The sequence below is a fragment of the Ochotona curzoniae genome, unplaced genomic scaffold (assembly GCF_017591425.1).
Source record: "Ochotona curzoniae isolate NIBS_2020 unplaced genomic scaffold, NIBS_Ocur_1.0 contig_2235, whole genome shotgun sequence".
Lineage (NCBI taxonomy): Eukaryota > Metazoa > Chordata > Mammalia > Lagomorpha > Ochotonidae > Ochotona > Ochotona curzoniae.
In genome coordinates, this window is record NW_024465384.1 from 2,340,954 (window position 1) to 2,353,853 (window position 12,900).

At 45.4% G+C, this 12,900-nt stretch overlaps 1 protein-coding gene across 3 annotated transcripts in view; it reads right to left on the reverse strand.

The window, feature by feature from the left end:
* The window catches only part of BICD1 (BICD cargo adaptor 1), a 156,828-nt gene that overhangs the window by 25,040 nt on the left and 118,888 nt on the right, over window positions 1–12,900 (reverse strand). For 2 of the 3 annotated variants that reach the window (XM_040972213.1, XM_040972214.1), the window contains exons 5-7: window positions 8,432–9,526; window positions 3,777–3,928; window positions 129–446 (exon numbers count right to left, since the gene is read on the reverse strand). In XM_040972213.1, the coding sequence (XP_040828147.1) occupies window positions 129–446; window positions 3,777–3,928; window positions 8,432–9,526 (1,565 nt within the window). The remainder of the gene's footprint in view (window positions 1–128; window positions 447–3,776; window positions 3,929–8,431; window positions 9,527–12,900) is intronic. The other variant, XM_040972215.1, reaches the window with a different exon arrangement.

Genomic DNA, 12,900 nt, shown 5'->3' on the forward strand with positions numbered 1-12,900 from the left:
GGAAGGAGCACACACAGTCGGCACAGACCACGGCCCACGAGGCCCCCGGCAGGGCAGCCAGGGCCCACGAGTGCACCGCTCCCTCCCGTGGCCCCCGCCCCCGCTAGTGAAGATCGCTGCATGCATACCTTTTCCTCTGAGTGCCACTGCTGACCCGAATGTTGGGTGTCTGTGGGCCCTGACTACGCAGGAAGTAAGTGTCTATGGCGGGCAGGGTGACTGATGCCTCCCCACTTACTTTAGGGCTGCCGAGCTTGCTCTTCCCAAGCTTGCCTTTGCTGCGTCGGGACTGCTCATGGTCAAACTCTAAGTCCTCCAGCCGCTGCGTCAGGGCGAGTTTTTGCTGGATAGCCATGCGCAACAAAGTGTTTAGAGTCTTCTTCTCATCCTCCGCGGCTGCTAACTGCCGCTGCATCTCATCCAACTGGGTGACATATTCATCGCATCTGGACTCAGGAGAGGAAGAACGATCAGAGAGGGAATCTCCGTGACACAAAAGGAGGGACTCTCCCCACAAAGCCCAGCCGGTCGTCCTGGTGCCCAGCCCGGAGACCGTGCTCAGTGGAGGCCTACAAACACACGCCAGGGCCCATTCATGTCATTTTCGCCGCAGTATTTCGGTGGTTGTCCTACTTTGGTACCAGTTACTGCTAATGTCTTGCTGTGCCTAATTTACAGATAACAGCCATGGGTATGGATGTACAGGGGAAAAACCCACAGTGTATACAAGGGTTGAGTATGATGTACAGTTTCAGGCACTCACTGGAAGTACCGGAATGTATCCCATGGCTACGGGGGAACTACGTAGTGAATGAGACTGGGATTTGGAGATTAAAACAAGCCATCCCAGCCACAGCATGGCAATAACCTGCAATAGAAGAACTACAAAGAATGGAGCAGACAATGGAGACATGGGTCTACTCGGGGTCACATAAACCCAGGGACAGTGACTGTGTGGCAGTAGCTGAGGAGCAACGAGTGTCCCAAATGTCCCCAGCCCGTGCTGGGAAGGACAGTGGCTCTGTCTATGGCATAACACTCTATGGATCCATGTGCAGGTATGCTACAGTCTATGCCCACCGCCTTCCAAAGAATCAGGTGTTCAAGAAGACATTTCCTTCCTGTCCTATGCTCACAGGCTTTATTTTAATCTGCTGCAGACTGCGGACACTCCTGACTGCAGATGCTCCTGTTTCCAGTGTGGCCAGAAAACACTATTCTCAATGACATTCTCACATTGTTTAAGAAGCTAAGATGTGGGCCTGGCGGCGTGGCCTAGCGGCTAAAGTCCTCACCTTGAACACCCTGAGATCCCACATGGGTGCCAGTTCTAATCCCGGCAGCTCCACTTCCCATCCAGCTCCCTGCTTGTGGCCTGGAAAAGCAGTGGAGGATGACCCAAAGCCTTGGGAACCTGCACCCATGTGGGATACCCAGAAGAGATTTCTGGATCCTGACTTCGGATCAGCATAGCATTGGCTGTTGCGGTCACTTGGGGAGTGAATCATCGGACGGAAGATCTTCCTCTCTGTCTCTCCTCCTCTCTGTATATCTGACTTTCCAATAAATAAATAAATCCTTTTTTAAAAAAAGAAAGAAGCTAAGATGCACCCAGGGTTTGATACAGATGGGACAGGCTGTCAGGTTTTCCACCTGTCCTGTAGCAGCACAAATGCATGTCCAGGGACCTTTCTTCCCCACCAATGGCCAAGCTGATCCCAGTTACATCCAGAAGGAAGCAGTGGAGTAGAAGAGCCAGCTCATTGTTCAGTTATCCCCTGAGTTTTCCGGCCCATTAGGATCTGAATTACAAGCACCTTTCACTCACCCACACAGAGCGACTTCAGGCAGTTATGCACAAGGCACAAACTCTGCAAGTGGCTCTTGCCTGAGGCCCTGCGAGGGGAAAGCAGGCCCTGAGGTGTGAGAACCTGACCCCCGGGAGGGTCCTGTGATGGCTGATGCTGTGTGTAAAGCAGCACCATGGGGAGATCGAAGCTTAGCAAAACCCCACGTAACTCTCAGGACCCAGGACTGATTGTCGCTGGTCAGATGACTACAGTGCAGTGGGAAAATCCTGTGGAGCAAGGCTGCTCCCATCCCTGAGAAAACGTCTGAAAATGGACGAGCTGGGGGTGACGATTCGTACCTAAAGAAGACTGAGGCTTTAAAAGCTCAGTTAAAATCATTTTTATCTTCTTCTCAAGAGGAAATTTGTGTTTATCTGATCCTAAATGCAATGCAGACTTCTTTCATTAAAGAGGGGCTGTATTCTATCCCCCAAATGCCACCATCTGAGTCCCTCCAGCCAGTTCCCCAAGTAGTTATTTGGATCCAACCTTCCCACTGCCACCTGCCAGCATGTCAGTGACCAGGGTCAAGTCTGCACCATCTCTCACTTAACACACAAAGGAAGCCCAGCAGACTCTGGGCGGTTCTGACAGAGCCCAGCTGTTCTCTCCTGTATGTGGGTCACCTACAGGTAAGTTACACTTAATCTGCAAGTACAGTCAGCAGCGGTTTGTGAATTTTGTATCACACAAGATGCAGAACTGTCCTTTTAGGAGGGGCATTGCACTGCGACAGCAAAGGAGGCATTTCAGTGGTATCTACTGAGAATCTCCGCATGCCAAGCCTCTGGAATCAGGGCACGCTTGCTGACTGCTTCAAGTCAGAAAGTTAAATACAGCAGTACTTCATAATGAAACTGCCGGAAGGAGGCTGAAACTAGTATTTGCATAATCATTTGGACTGTGTGAAAAATTTGCATACATATTTAGGCATATATACATAAACACACATACATGATTACATTTTAAAAATTATAACTTAGGGGTCATTGCAGCAGCTCATCAGGCTAAGCCACTGGCTTGCAACACCAGCATTTCGTCTCAGAATATGAGTTCCAGTTGCTCTATTTTGCTTTGGCAGCCTGCTAATGCTCCTGGAAGGTACCCGGAGATGGCCTAAGGGCGTGGGCGCCTTCTCCCACATGCCAGATCTGGATACATTGATTCAGCATTGGTTGGTTTGGCTATTTGGGGAATGAACTATAGGATGGAAGATCATGCTCTTCTCTGAATCTCTCTCCTTCCTTCTCTCTTTCTTTTCCCGTCTCTGCCTTTAAAGTAAATAAAGTTTAAAAATAGTAACTTAGTTCACAAGTCATAAAGTTTTTATTAGCTGCCATGATAAATACTGATCTGATAATGAAGGTATCTTCTCTGGAGAACATCTATTCATTTATTTTTTTAAAAAATTGTTACTTTTATTTGAAAGGCAGAGTTACAGGGAAAGGAGAAACAGAGAGATCTCCTACCACACAGTTCACTCCCCAAATGGCCACAACGGCTGCAACTGGGCTGGTCCAAAGCCAGGAGCTTCTTCTGGGTCTCCCACATGGGTGCAAGGACTCAAGGACTTGAGTTATCCTCCACTACTGTCCCAGGCACATCAGCAGGGGGCTAGATAGGAAGTGGAGCAGCAGGGATACTGGCACCAAAGGCAGAGGCTTATCCTACTATACTACGGAGCCCACCCCTGTAACATTAATTTAAGCATATTTTTAGGGAGCAGAATTGCCTCCTTGAGGGGGACTAGTATCAGCTCTGGAAAGCAGTATGGGTGCTTCTGGTTCAAACAGTGGGCGTGGAAGGTCAAGGGCTCTCCTCACACTTCAAGGTCCTTGGCCATGCACCAAACTCACTCAGTCTTCTCAGACTTAGCAAGTCTTTCCCTCTGGCCCACACCCAACTTCAGGAAGGCAAAACAGTTACCTTGTGGCAAACATGGCTCTCAAGGATGAGAAGGTGGCAGCGTCCTCTTTCAAAGCCTTCAGTTCATTCCGAAGTTTGGTCATGGTTTCCGTCACCATCGCCTTTTCATTTTCATACTTGTTCTTGAGGTTGGCCAGCGCCACCTCAGCTGTCTGCAGCAGAAACAGCACAGCGCTTACAAGGTGCACACCAACACCCACACCACACAAACCTGCCTGCACACCTGGTGTGTCATTTCACAAATGGAAAATCAACTGGTTTAGCTAACATTACTGATTTGAAAGGCAGGGAGAGAGAGAAAGAGAAAATGAATCTTTGCTCCGCTAGTTCATTACCCAAGTGCCTACCAGGAGCCTAGAATTCCATGTGGGCCTGCCACCCATGTAAGAAACCTGATGGAGTGCCAGGCCTCTGGCTTCAGCCTGGCCCAGCTCTGCTGTCGAGGGTAATCGGTAAGTGAATCGAGCAGATAGAAAATCTCTCTCCCTCCCCTTTCTGTATCTCCCTTTCTCTGCCTTTCAAATAAATAAATCTCTTTTTTTAAAAAAGAAAGAAATTAGCAAAGAAACATGGCTTACAACTATATTCAAATATTTCTGTATCACTGGCACTCTGAGGGCCTGAAACATAAATAAAAGACATAGATCACTGCGATTTATTATATATTCATGTTATGTCTAAGGAAAAGAACTAAAAAAGAACCCATCATTTTCTTAGTCTTTGTATATAACTTGTTCAAAAAAGTGGATTATAGGCAAATTTATTTTTTCATAATGTCTGTAAAAGTAGAAGTTCTAAAACATTGGATGAAATGAAGTATTTATTTGAATCCAGTATACAGGCATGTCTGAAGGTCTTGAAATTACTAATGCTTCAGATCAAGAGCTAACCTGGCACACAATAGAAAATGAAACACACACACACACACACACACACACACACACACACACACACACACTAAATCAATGCACAAAAACAAAGACCTTTAGGGCATGCCTGTTTGAGGCAAAGCACATGGCATGCATCTGGGATCCACGCCAAACACGCAGGTTTTATGTAAACCAAGGCAGTGCATGATGTAGGAAAAAGTCTAACACCTAATGAACAAGTCTGTCCCGAGCAGGAAGAGCCTTTACTGTGGGATCCCCAGGAAGACCACCCCTGGCTTTTAACATTTCCTTTTGTGCTTGAAGTGGACAGCTTCAACTTTCTTACACAAACCGCTAGCACTGATAAAAACAGACCGCTGAAATCAACGACAGGCTGGGGAGGTCTGGGGTCATTTTGATTCCTAAATGGCTTCTTCCTAGTTTTGGTTGAATTTAGCTTCATATTAAAATGAGGATTTTCTCATAAGATACTTACATATTTTCTAGAGCACTAATTTTTGAAGGGATCTTCAGAAATATTACAATTAAAAAAAAACATTCAAAAGATTGGAATGGACCTAGTGAAAAATGCCAGCTGTTGAGTTGGTGGGTTTTTTAAATTAATTTGCTTAAAAGTTAGAGAACACAGAAGAGAGAGGAGAAGATGGACAAAGAGATTTTTCATCTGTTGGTTCACTGCTCATACGGCCACGGTAGCTGGGGCTGGTCTTCCCTAAAGCCAGGAGCCCAGAACTCCACATGGAAGGTAGAAGCCAAGTATTGGGCCATCCTCCACTGCTTTCCCAGGTACATTGGCAGGAAGCTGGATAGGAAGCAGAGCAGCCGGAACATGAACCTGTGCTTCAATATGGGATGCAGGCAAGTTCCAGGTGTGTCTCAAGTGGTGGCTTAACCCACTGTACCACAATGGTAGCACAATGGTAGGTTATTATTATTTTTTTTAAGTTTAGATACGTATTTTTTTAAAACAGATCACTAGTTTTTTAAGTTGTGAAAGTGTACATGCAACAAATACTGAGCCATAAAACTAGTGTCGGGAGGCATGGGAGGAGGGAGATGACAGGGGGCGAGATCTCACCAGGAAGACAAGCCCATTCACGATCTGTGAAAAGTCTCAGTGTCCAACTCTGCTTGTGCTTCTGTTGCTCTGCACACGGCACCAACCTTCTGCAGAACCAAGGCGTTCTAGACAGCTAACCGACAGCACAGGCTCACCGCATCCTCCACGCCCTCCAAAGCAAACTCGCTATCCAGTGTGTTCTAAAACACGACCTATCCAGCCACAGAGGCCAGCACAAGCACCCTATGAAGGCACACAAGGTCCTCTGTGCATCCAGTCATCTCTGCAAAACCCCTCCTTTTCCTTAAGAAACAAGCTCAGGGACTGGCTCTGTGCTGTCTTTCAGCTCCTTTAGGAAACACGGGGAGCTGCTTCTGCAGTGTCCCCCTCATCAGACATCAGTGGGTCACCCAGCCGAACTGAGCCAGGGAGCCCTCTTGTGGGCGGGAGGAGCTGTGCACTTGGCTTCTCTGAGCCTTCCTCAGCTAAGAGTGGGCTAGGACAGGGGGCTCCACACATTGGCTTACTTCATCAGAAGACATCGTCTACCAAAATATCCTCATATGCAATAACAAATGTGAAGAGCACACAAAACGCCTATTTTAAAACGGGAAGATTTGTTTTTTCTCTGTACCCCAGATCTCTCGTTTTAGCATTCATAATTAACATTTCATGGTGTCTGAATCTGACGGCTGACATCTGCTGAAAATAACGTTATTTATGGGACATCAGCCCCAGCAATAGGCTAGTTTGACGCCCAAACAAAAGCCACTTTCTATTTTCATTCTATTTTCTCACAGACTCTTTGATGGAGGGTGTTCCTTGGACAATTGTGTGGCTAGAAATGTGTTTCCCTTAAGTTTTCTTACTGAGACCATGTGGGTGGTGATCCTATTGGCACCACAAACTACCAGGAAAAGCTACCTAGTGAGCAATGATATGCTCCACTCTGGAATTCCTATGGCATGGTTTATGTCACTCTTACAGGCTGGGAATGTGCTGCCTGTCAACAGTGACAATCTGTGTGGATGGAATTCCTAGCAGGTGCCTGGTCCTTCATTTCTGCGTACTTTCTACCTCCTTGGAAATACAGACTCGCTGAATGCTTGCTGGCCTCCTCTTATCTACCCCATGCTTCAGTTATGCATCTGCACACTTTCATACATCAGGGTTCTGGCTTCTGGGTATTCAATCTTTAGGAAAAAGTCAGGAGAAGTGGCTTGACCAAGAATGCTCCAGGAGTTCATGTGCTGGGTAAGGGTTGCAAGTCTTATCCAACATGGCATTGGTGATGTATAAACACTCTTCATCATCGAGTCTTTGAATTACAGCAGAGTGGTGCCAAGAAATTTCTTTATTCTGGCCTAAATTGGGAACAGATTCCTCAAATTTGACATTCACCCAAGCCATTTTTACTTCCTTAGGGTGACAAAGTCCTATTTTGATAAATAATATTTTTATCTTTGCTACCGATCTCCAATTTGACCTGCTACACTCTGTGAACTTGAGATGAAGACTAGAAAGCTGCCTGGTAGAGGACTTAACGATGACGTGGAGTCCCCCAGATGATGGGCAAAACAAAACATCATCTGGCTCAGACATAACCTCATCTCCAACAAGCACGTATCCCCACGCCCTGCTGCTCACCTGCCCTGCCTGCATTTACAAGAAAACACCTGACATTTGTTGCTTCTCATTTCAATGCCAACATTTACACAGCTCCTTTCTCACATAGGTGCATCAAAGGCTATATTTTAGAGCAATAACTGAATGGAAGCTCAAAGTATTTTTCCCACCCATATTTCATAGCACTTCTACGTAGGTGCAACTCATGAATAGAAAATCAAATTAGTCATCAAGGAGACCTCTATATACATCAGGTTGGTGAATGCTGTCACATTCCTACTTATTCCTGAAGGACAGAGCAACGGCTGGGACAACCTCCTTGTGGCTTAAGGCCTGCCACAGGTGACCCTATGTTTCAGGCCTGAGGTCATTGGTGCAGCCGAGCTCCTGCTCTAGCTCTCACACTGCTGACATGCTAACACAGCTCCATACTGTGTAATCCACATGTAACTAGCTTCCTGGTTTTGTGTGCATCTTTCAGTTCTCCCCCATTGCCAATGCTCCATCACCTCCCTCTGACAGGTCACCCCTGAGTTCCTCATTCCTTGGATTAACCAGGACTCTTTGTTTCTCTAGATCTAAGACAAAGGGCAATGTTCTCCTTCTCAATCTTGTTTCACCTCTAGAAATTGCATCTTGACTCTCAACTCCCCCAGTTCCAAAGCCAGGGCCTGACTATTGCCTCTCAGACTCCTACATCCTGTTGCCCCAGCTGCCTGCCAGGGCACCTGTTTTTCTGGCTTTGTCTCCCTGGATGTGTAAGCGGCCATGCCAGCCCATCCCACCAGCTATGGTTTCCGTATTTGCTTAGCAGTGCCCAAAGTGCACCTGCAGCTGGTCATCTCCTGCATTCCTGCTTTAACTTTTCCTCCTCTTCCTCCACCACACTGGGCATACCTGTTCCTGCTCTTCCTTCCACCCACTCATTTGGAACAATGACACCATTCTAGTTCAGCCCTGGGACATGGTCTGTCTCATTCGCCCACCACCCAAGGATCTAAACTCTGGCCTCAATGACAATGGATACCCAACGCGTCTAGACAATCGGAGAGTTTAGCAAGCCCTGCGGAGTGGGTTACCTGCTTGTTGGCTTTCAGCACTGCCCGCAGCGTGGCGATCTGCTCCCGCTTGGTGCTCAGCAGGGACTTGAGCTTGAGGATCTCTTCCATTAAGGCCTCCTTGTCTTTGTCGATCATGGGGGCCAGCTCTCGTGCCGCTGCTCGCTGGCGAGACAGTTGCAAAGACCGGTCCACAGCCTTCTGCAGATGCTTGATTTGGTCCCGGATTATGGCATTGAGGTTGTAGATGTTCATGGGCTCTTTGCGGATGTCACTTGTATCCAACACGGGAGAAGATGGTGGGGCGGTGATGACAGGAGAGATGGTGGGGGTCTTGGTTGGACTTGGTTCTTTGCTGGTTTCTGTGTTTTCCTTTGAAACAGGTTCAGATGAGGTCCTTGTTTCTACTGGGGATGACACACCCCGCCTGGCTAATCGTGGTGACAAGAGTCCCCTGGGATCATCAGGCCCTTTAAGGCTGCCACTGCGTGTGACTCTGCTTTGCCTGTAGTAGTCCAGCATGACCCTGTTGGGAGTCTCGTTATTACACAGACACACATGGTGGTAAAGCTGGGCCAGTTCTTCACTGAAGGTCACTAACTCGTCCTGGGCTGTGTTAAGGGTATTGTGATTTTCATTGGCTATGCTGGTCATCTTCTGCAACTCCTTCTCCATGTGGGCCATCTTCTCACCACTCTCCTTGCTGGTCTTCTCCAGGCTCGTGACCTGCTCGTCATACATTTGGATCTTACTCTCATACTTGGCCTTCTCCTCGGTATGATTTTCTATAGATTTATTGTATTTCTCCTTGAGAGCCTTAATTTCTGCTTTCAAATCAATCACTTCTGTCACTGCCACCCTGTACTTGCACTCCAGGATCTCTAAGCCGTTGATGTCCACTTCATAGTCATGGGCCTCCTCCCCGGAACCCCGGCCCTTCTCAGTGTCCAGCTCAGTCTTGAGCTCCTTGCTGCTCTGCAGACCCCGCATGGCGTTGACGTGCTCCGTCAGCCGGTGCACGCGCTCGTGCTGCTCGGTCAGGGCCCCCTTGGTGTGCTCCAGCTGTGTCTGGGACTCCTGGAGGTTGACCAGAAGGATGGCCTTTTCCCGCTCCACCTGCAACAGTGAAAGAGACGCTGAATGACCTCTGTGCAACAGAGCTGCAGTCCTAAGCCGCTCTTGGCAGGGCAAGGACACCTCTACAAGCTTTGCAGCAGAACCAGCAGCCCCATTGTTACAAATGAAACTGCAATGTGTTTTCTCATTTCAGCAGTTCTGGTAAGTCAGTCTAAAAATACCTCATTCATAATACAGTATCTGGTGAATAGCCAAGCCAGTTAAAAGCTTCATAAGGGTGACTGGAAATCTTTCAAATATTTTGCTATGGGCATTACATATAATCTCAGTGAAAATGGATTTCTCTTTCTCTTAAAAAGAAAACAAATTTCCTCAAGAAAAAATAAATCTAAATACCATTTGACTAATATTGTGGTTCCAGATAAAAGCATTTCCAAAAACCCCTTCAGTAGAAGGCTGCAGAGAAAATAAAAGTAGGATTTATAACATGTACTGACCATGTCTCAAGTTTGTTTTAGAGGCAAAAGCGTTATGATATATGAGGCAAGGACTTGAGAAATTTACCAGGTATATTTTGCCAGTTCAAAATTCACAGAAACATTTTCCAAGTCTAAAAGGAAAAATACACCTGTTTGTCCAAAGCAGCACCTCCAGAGAGCATCAAAGAGAACGTGTGTGCTTGTTCCACACATGGCATGGCCTTCCACACTTGTTTCTGACAAAACCAAACAAACAGCATCCAGAATTTATCTATAGGTCATACCCTCCACCTTAGACAATTAAGGCTGATGTAACAACAACAACAAAAAAGACAACGAATGCTGTGATAGGATTAATTGTCAAGGTGAATGTATCTCTGAAACTCGGGAATCTCCTGAGAAATACCTGCACCCTGTTTATGGGAAAACCCTGCTTCTCTTTTTTTCTTTATTTAAAGAATTATTTATTTTTATTGGAAAGGCGGATATACAGAAAGGAGGAGAGAGGAGAGAGAGAGGAAGATCTTCAGTCCGATGGTTCACTCCCCAAGCGGCCACAACGGCTGGAGCTGAGCCAATCTCTGGTCTCCCATGCAGGTGCAGGGTCCCAAGGGTTTGGGCCGTCCTTGACTGCTTTCCCAGGCCACAAGCAGGGAGCTGGATGGGAAGTGGAGTAGCCAGGATTAGGACTGGCGCCCATATAGGATCCCAGCATGGGCAAAGAGAGGACTTTCACCACTACGCTATTGCGCCAGGCCCAGGAAAACCCTGCTTCTTAGAATACCAGGAAGCAAGACAGGAGACAGGAATGATCTTGGACTTTTTAGAATTCCCAGGAAGGACAGTTACCTTAGAGGCATGCTGTTTACTGTCTACATTGAAGTGATAGGATTGGAATCCTAAACTTTTGCATTGCAAACCTTTATTGAAGTAACTGAATCAGAATCCTAAACATTGTACATTTTTTAACCTGCTTTTTGCTCTGTCACAAAATAACCCCTCATTATATATTTATCCAATGTCATATAGCTATTGATTTTCTCATAGATAATTGCTATTAAAGAAACATTTACTTTGTTTGATGCGCTTCTTGTTCTTAGCAAAAAGGTAGCTGCCCAACTGGATGGACATTAAAATCATTTCACCTGCCTTGGAGTCTTGTAATATTTCTTTAAACTCCAACAATTCTACAAAACGCCACTATTATATTTTCAGTTATTAACTCAAGAGTACTTTAAATGGTATTCAAGTTTTAAAGAGTAGGTGCTTAACATTCACTGTTATCTGCATTTATAAATGTGCTTTAAATTTAAAATTACTACATGTTTCAAGTGTTTCTATTTTAATCTCCACTTGCAAAGATCTTATCCAAGGAAGACCTGCTGAGTCGATTACCGTCTTCTACGTGACCAGGAACAGCTCTTCCTTCTCCCTTCCTACAATCTCCATCTTCTTTCTAGAACCGGGAATTGTGTTTCTTCATGACACAGCTGGTTATTTTGCCAGAAAACCCAAATGCAACCTTTGTAAACTGTTTAGCATAAGTTCATAGCATATATTAACTATTATTATTATTGTTATCATACCCCACAGAAAATATTTTTAATTTCATGATGTGTATATCTTTTACAAAAACATCGTGCTCTAAACTCTTTTAGAATGTATAGCAGTTACCATTAACACTTACCACCGTTAAGGGAAAATGAAATGACCTTCTTCTGTAGAAATGATCTGTTCCTTTAATTGAAAGGCAGAGAGATACAGGTTCAGAGAGAAAGAGGGAAGAGAGAGAGGTGGGGACACGAGGCAGTGTGAGAGAAGGAAGGAGAACAACACGGCTTAGACAGGCATGTGGAAGTCAGGAGCTAGGACCTCAATCCAGGTGACCCACTTGGAGGCAGAAGCCAATACCACTTCCTCCCTGGATCTCCATTCACAGCAGCTGGAATCAGAAGCTGGAGCTGAGTGTCATAACCAGCTACTCCAATAATGGGACCCCAAATCACACCTCTACAGTTAGACCAAGTGCCCACCCTAAAACTGACTTCAAAAGAGCAGATCAAAACATAGTATGCCACTACTTCCTTCATATCCATGTGGATATGACAAAGCATGTTAACTTTAGTCTTACAGAAACAATATTTTTTCTTCTTACATGTGAAACAACATACACAGTGTAATGCTGGAAAACAATCCCAACGTTTTTCTCCTGCTCAATCTGTACAGACATAAAGTTGGGGCTACGGATCAAAGGTAGGAAATTCAGCACAAGAACACAGGACTCCTTTAAACCTATTAAGTACTCTAATTAGTTTTTCCAGACAGGAGCCACTTATTTTATTCTAACAAAACTCATTAAAGCACTTGGCTGTCACTGGAAAACGTCAAATAAAATCTCTTTGAAATAACCGGGTCTTATGAATACCAAAATACTTTATCCAATAATATCCTGAGATATTTCAGAGGGTAAAGGATGACACTAATTGAGCTGCCTGCTCTCAAAGTATACTGTCAGGTTCACAGGGACCCTGGGAGGAATAAAATGTTCTTTTATTGTATCTTGTGCTTCTGTGTTATGTGAAAGCAAGCATGACTAAGGACATTTAAAATAGTCTTCTAATTTGTTATATGAACTAGAAGACATGTGGGCATTTCAAAAATTGTGAGAAATAAGCATTATCTTTTAAAAAGTTCACCAGTTTGAGCCTGTATCACATGCAATAAGATACTGTGATGTAATCAGTGAACAAATAATCAACGTGAGTCAGACTGCTTATGCTCTACATCAAAGAATTGTAAAACCTAATACACTTTTACGACCCTATGCCTCTCGGTAATGAGGTGGGAGAGCAGAGAAATCTTTCATCTCCTTAAAATGTGTGAGGAAGACGTGAAGTATAACCTATCAAGAACATAACAGGTAACTTATAGACA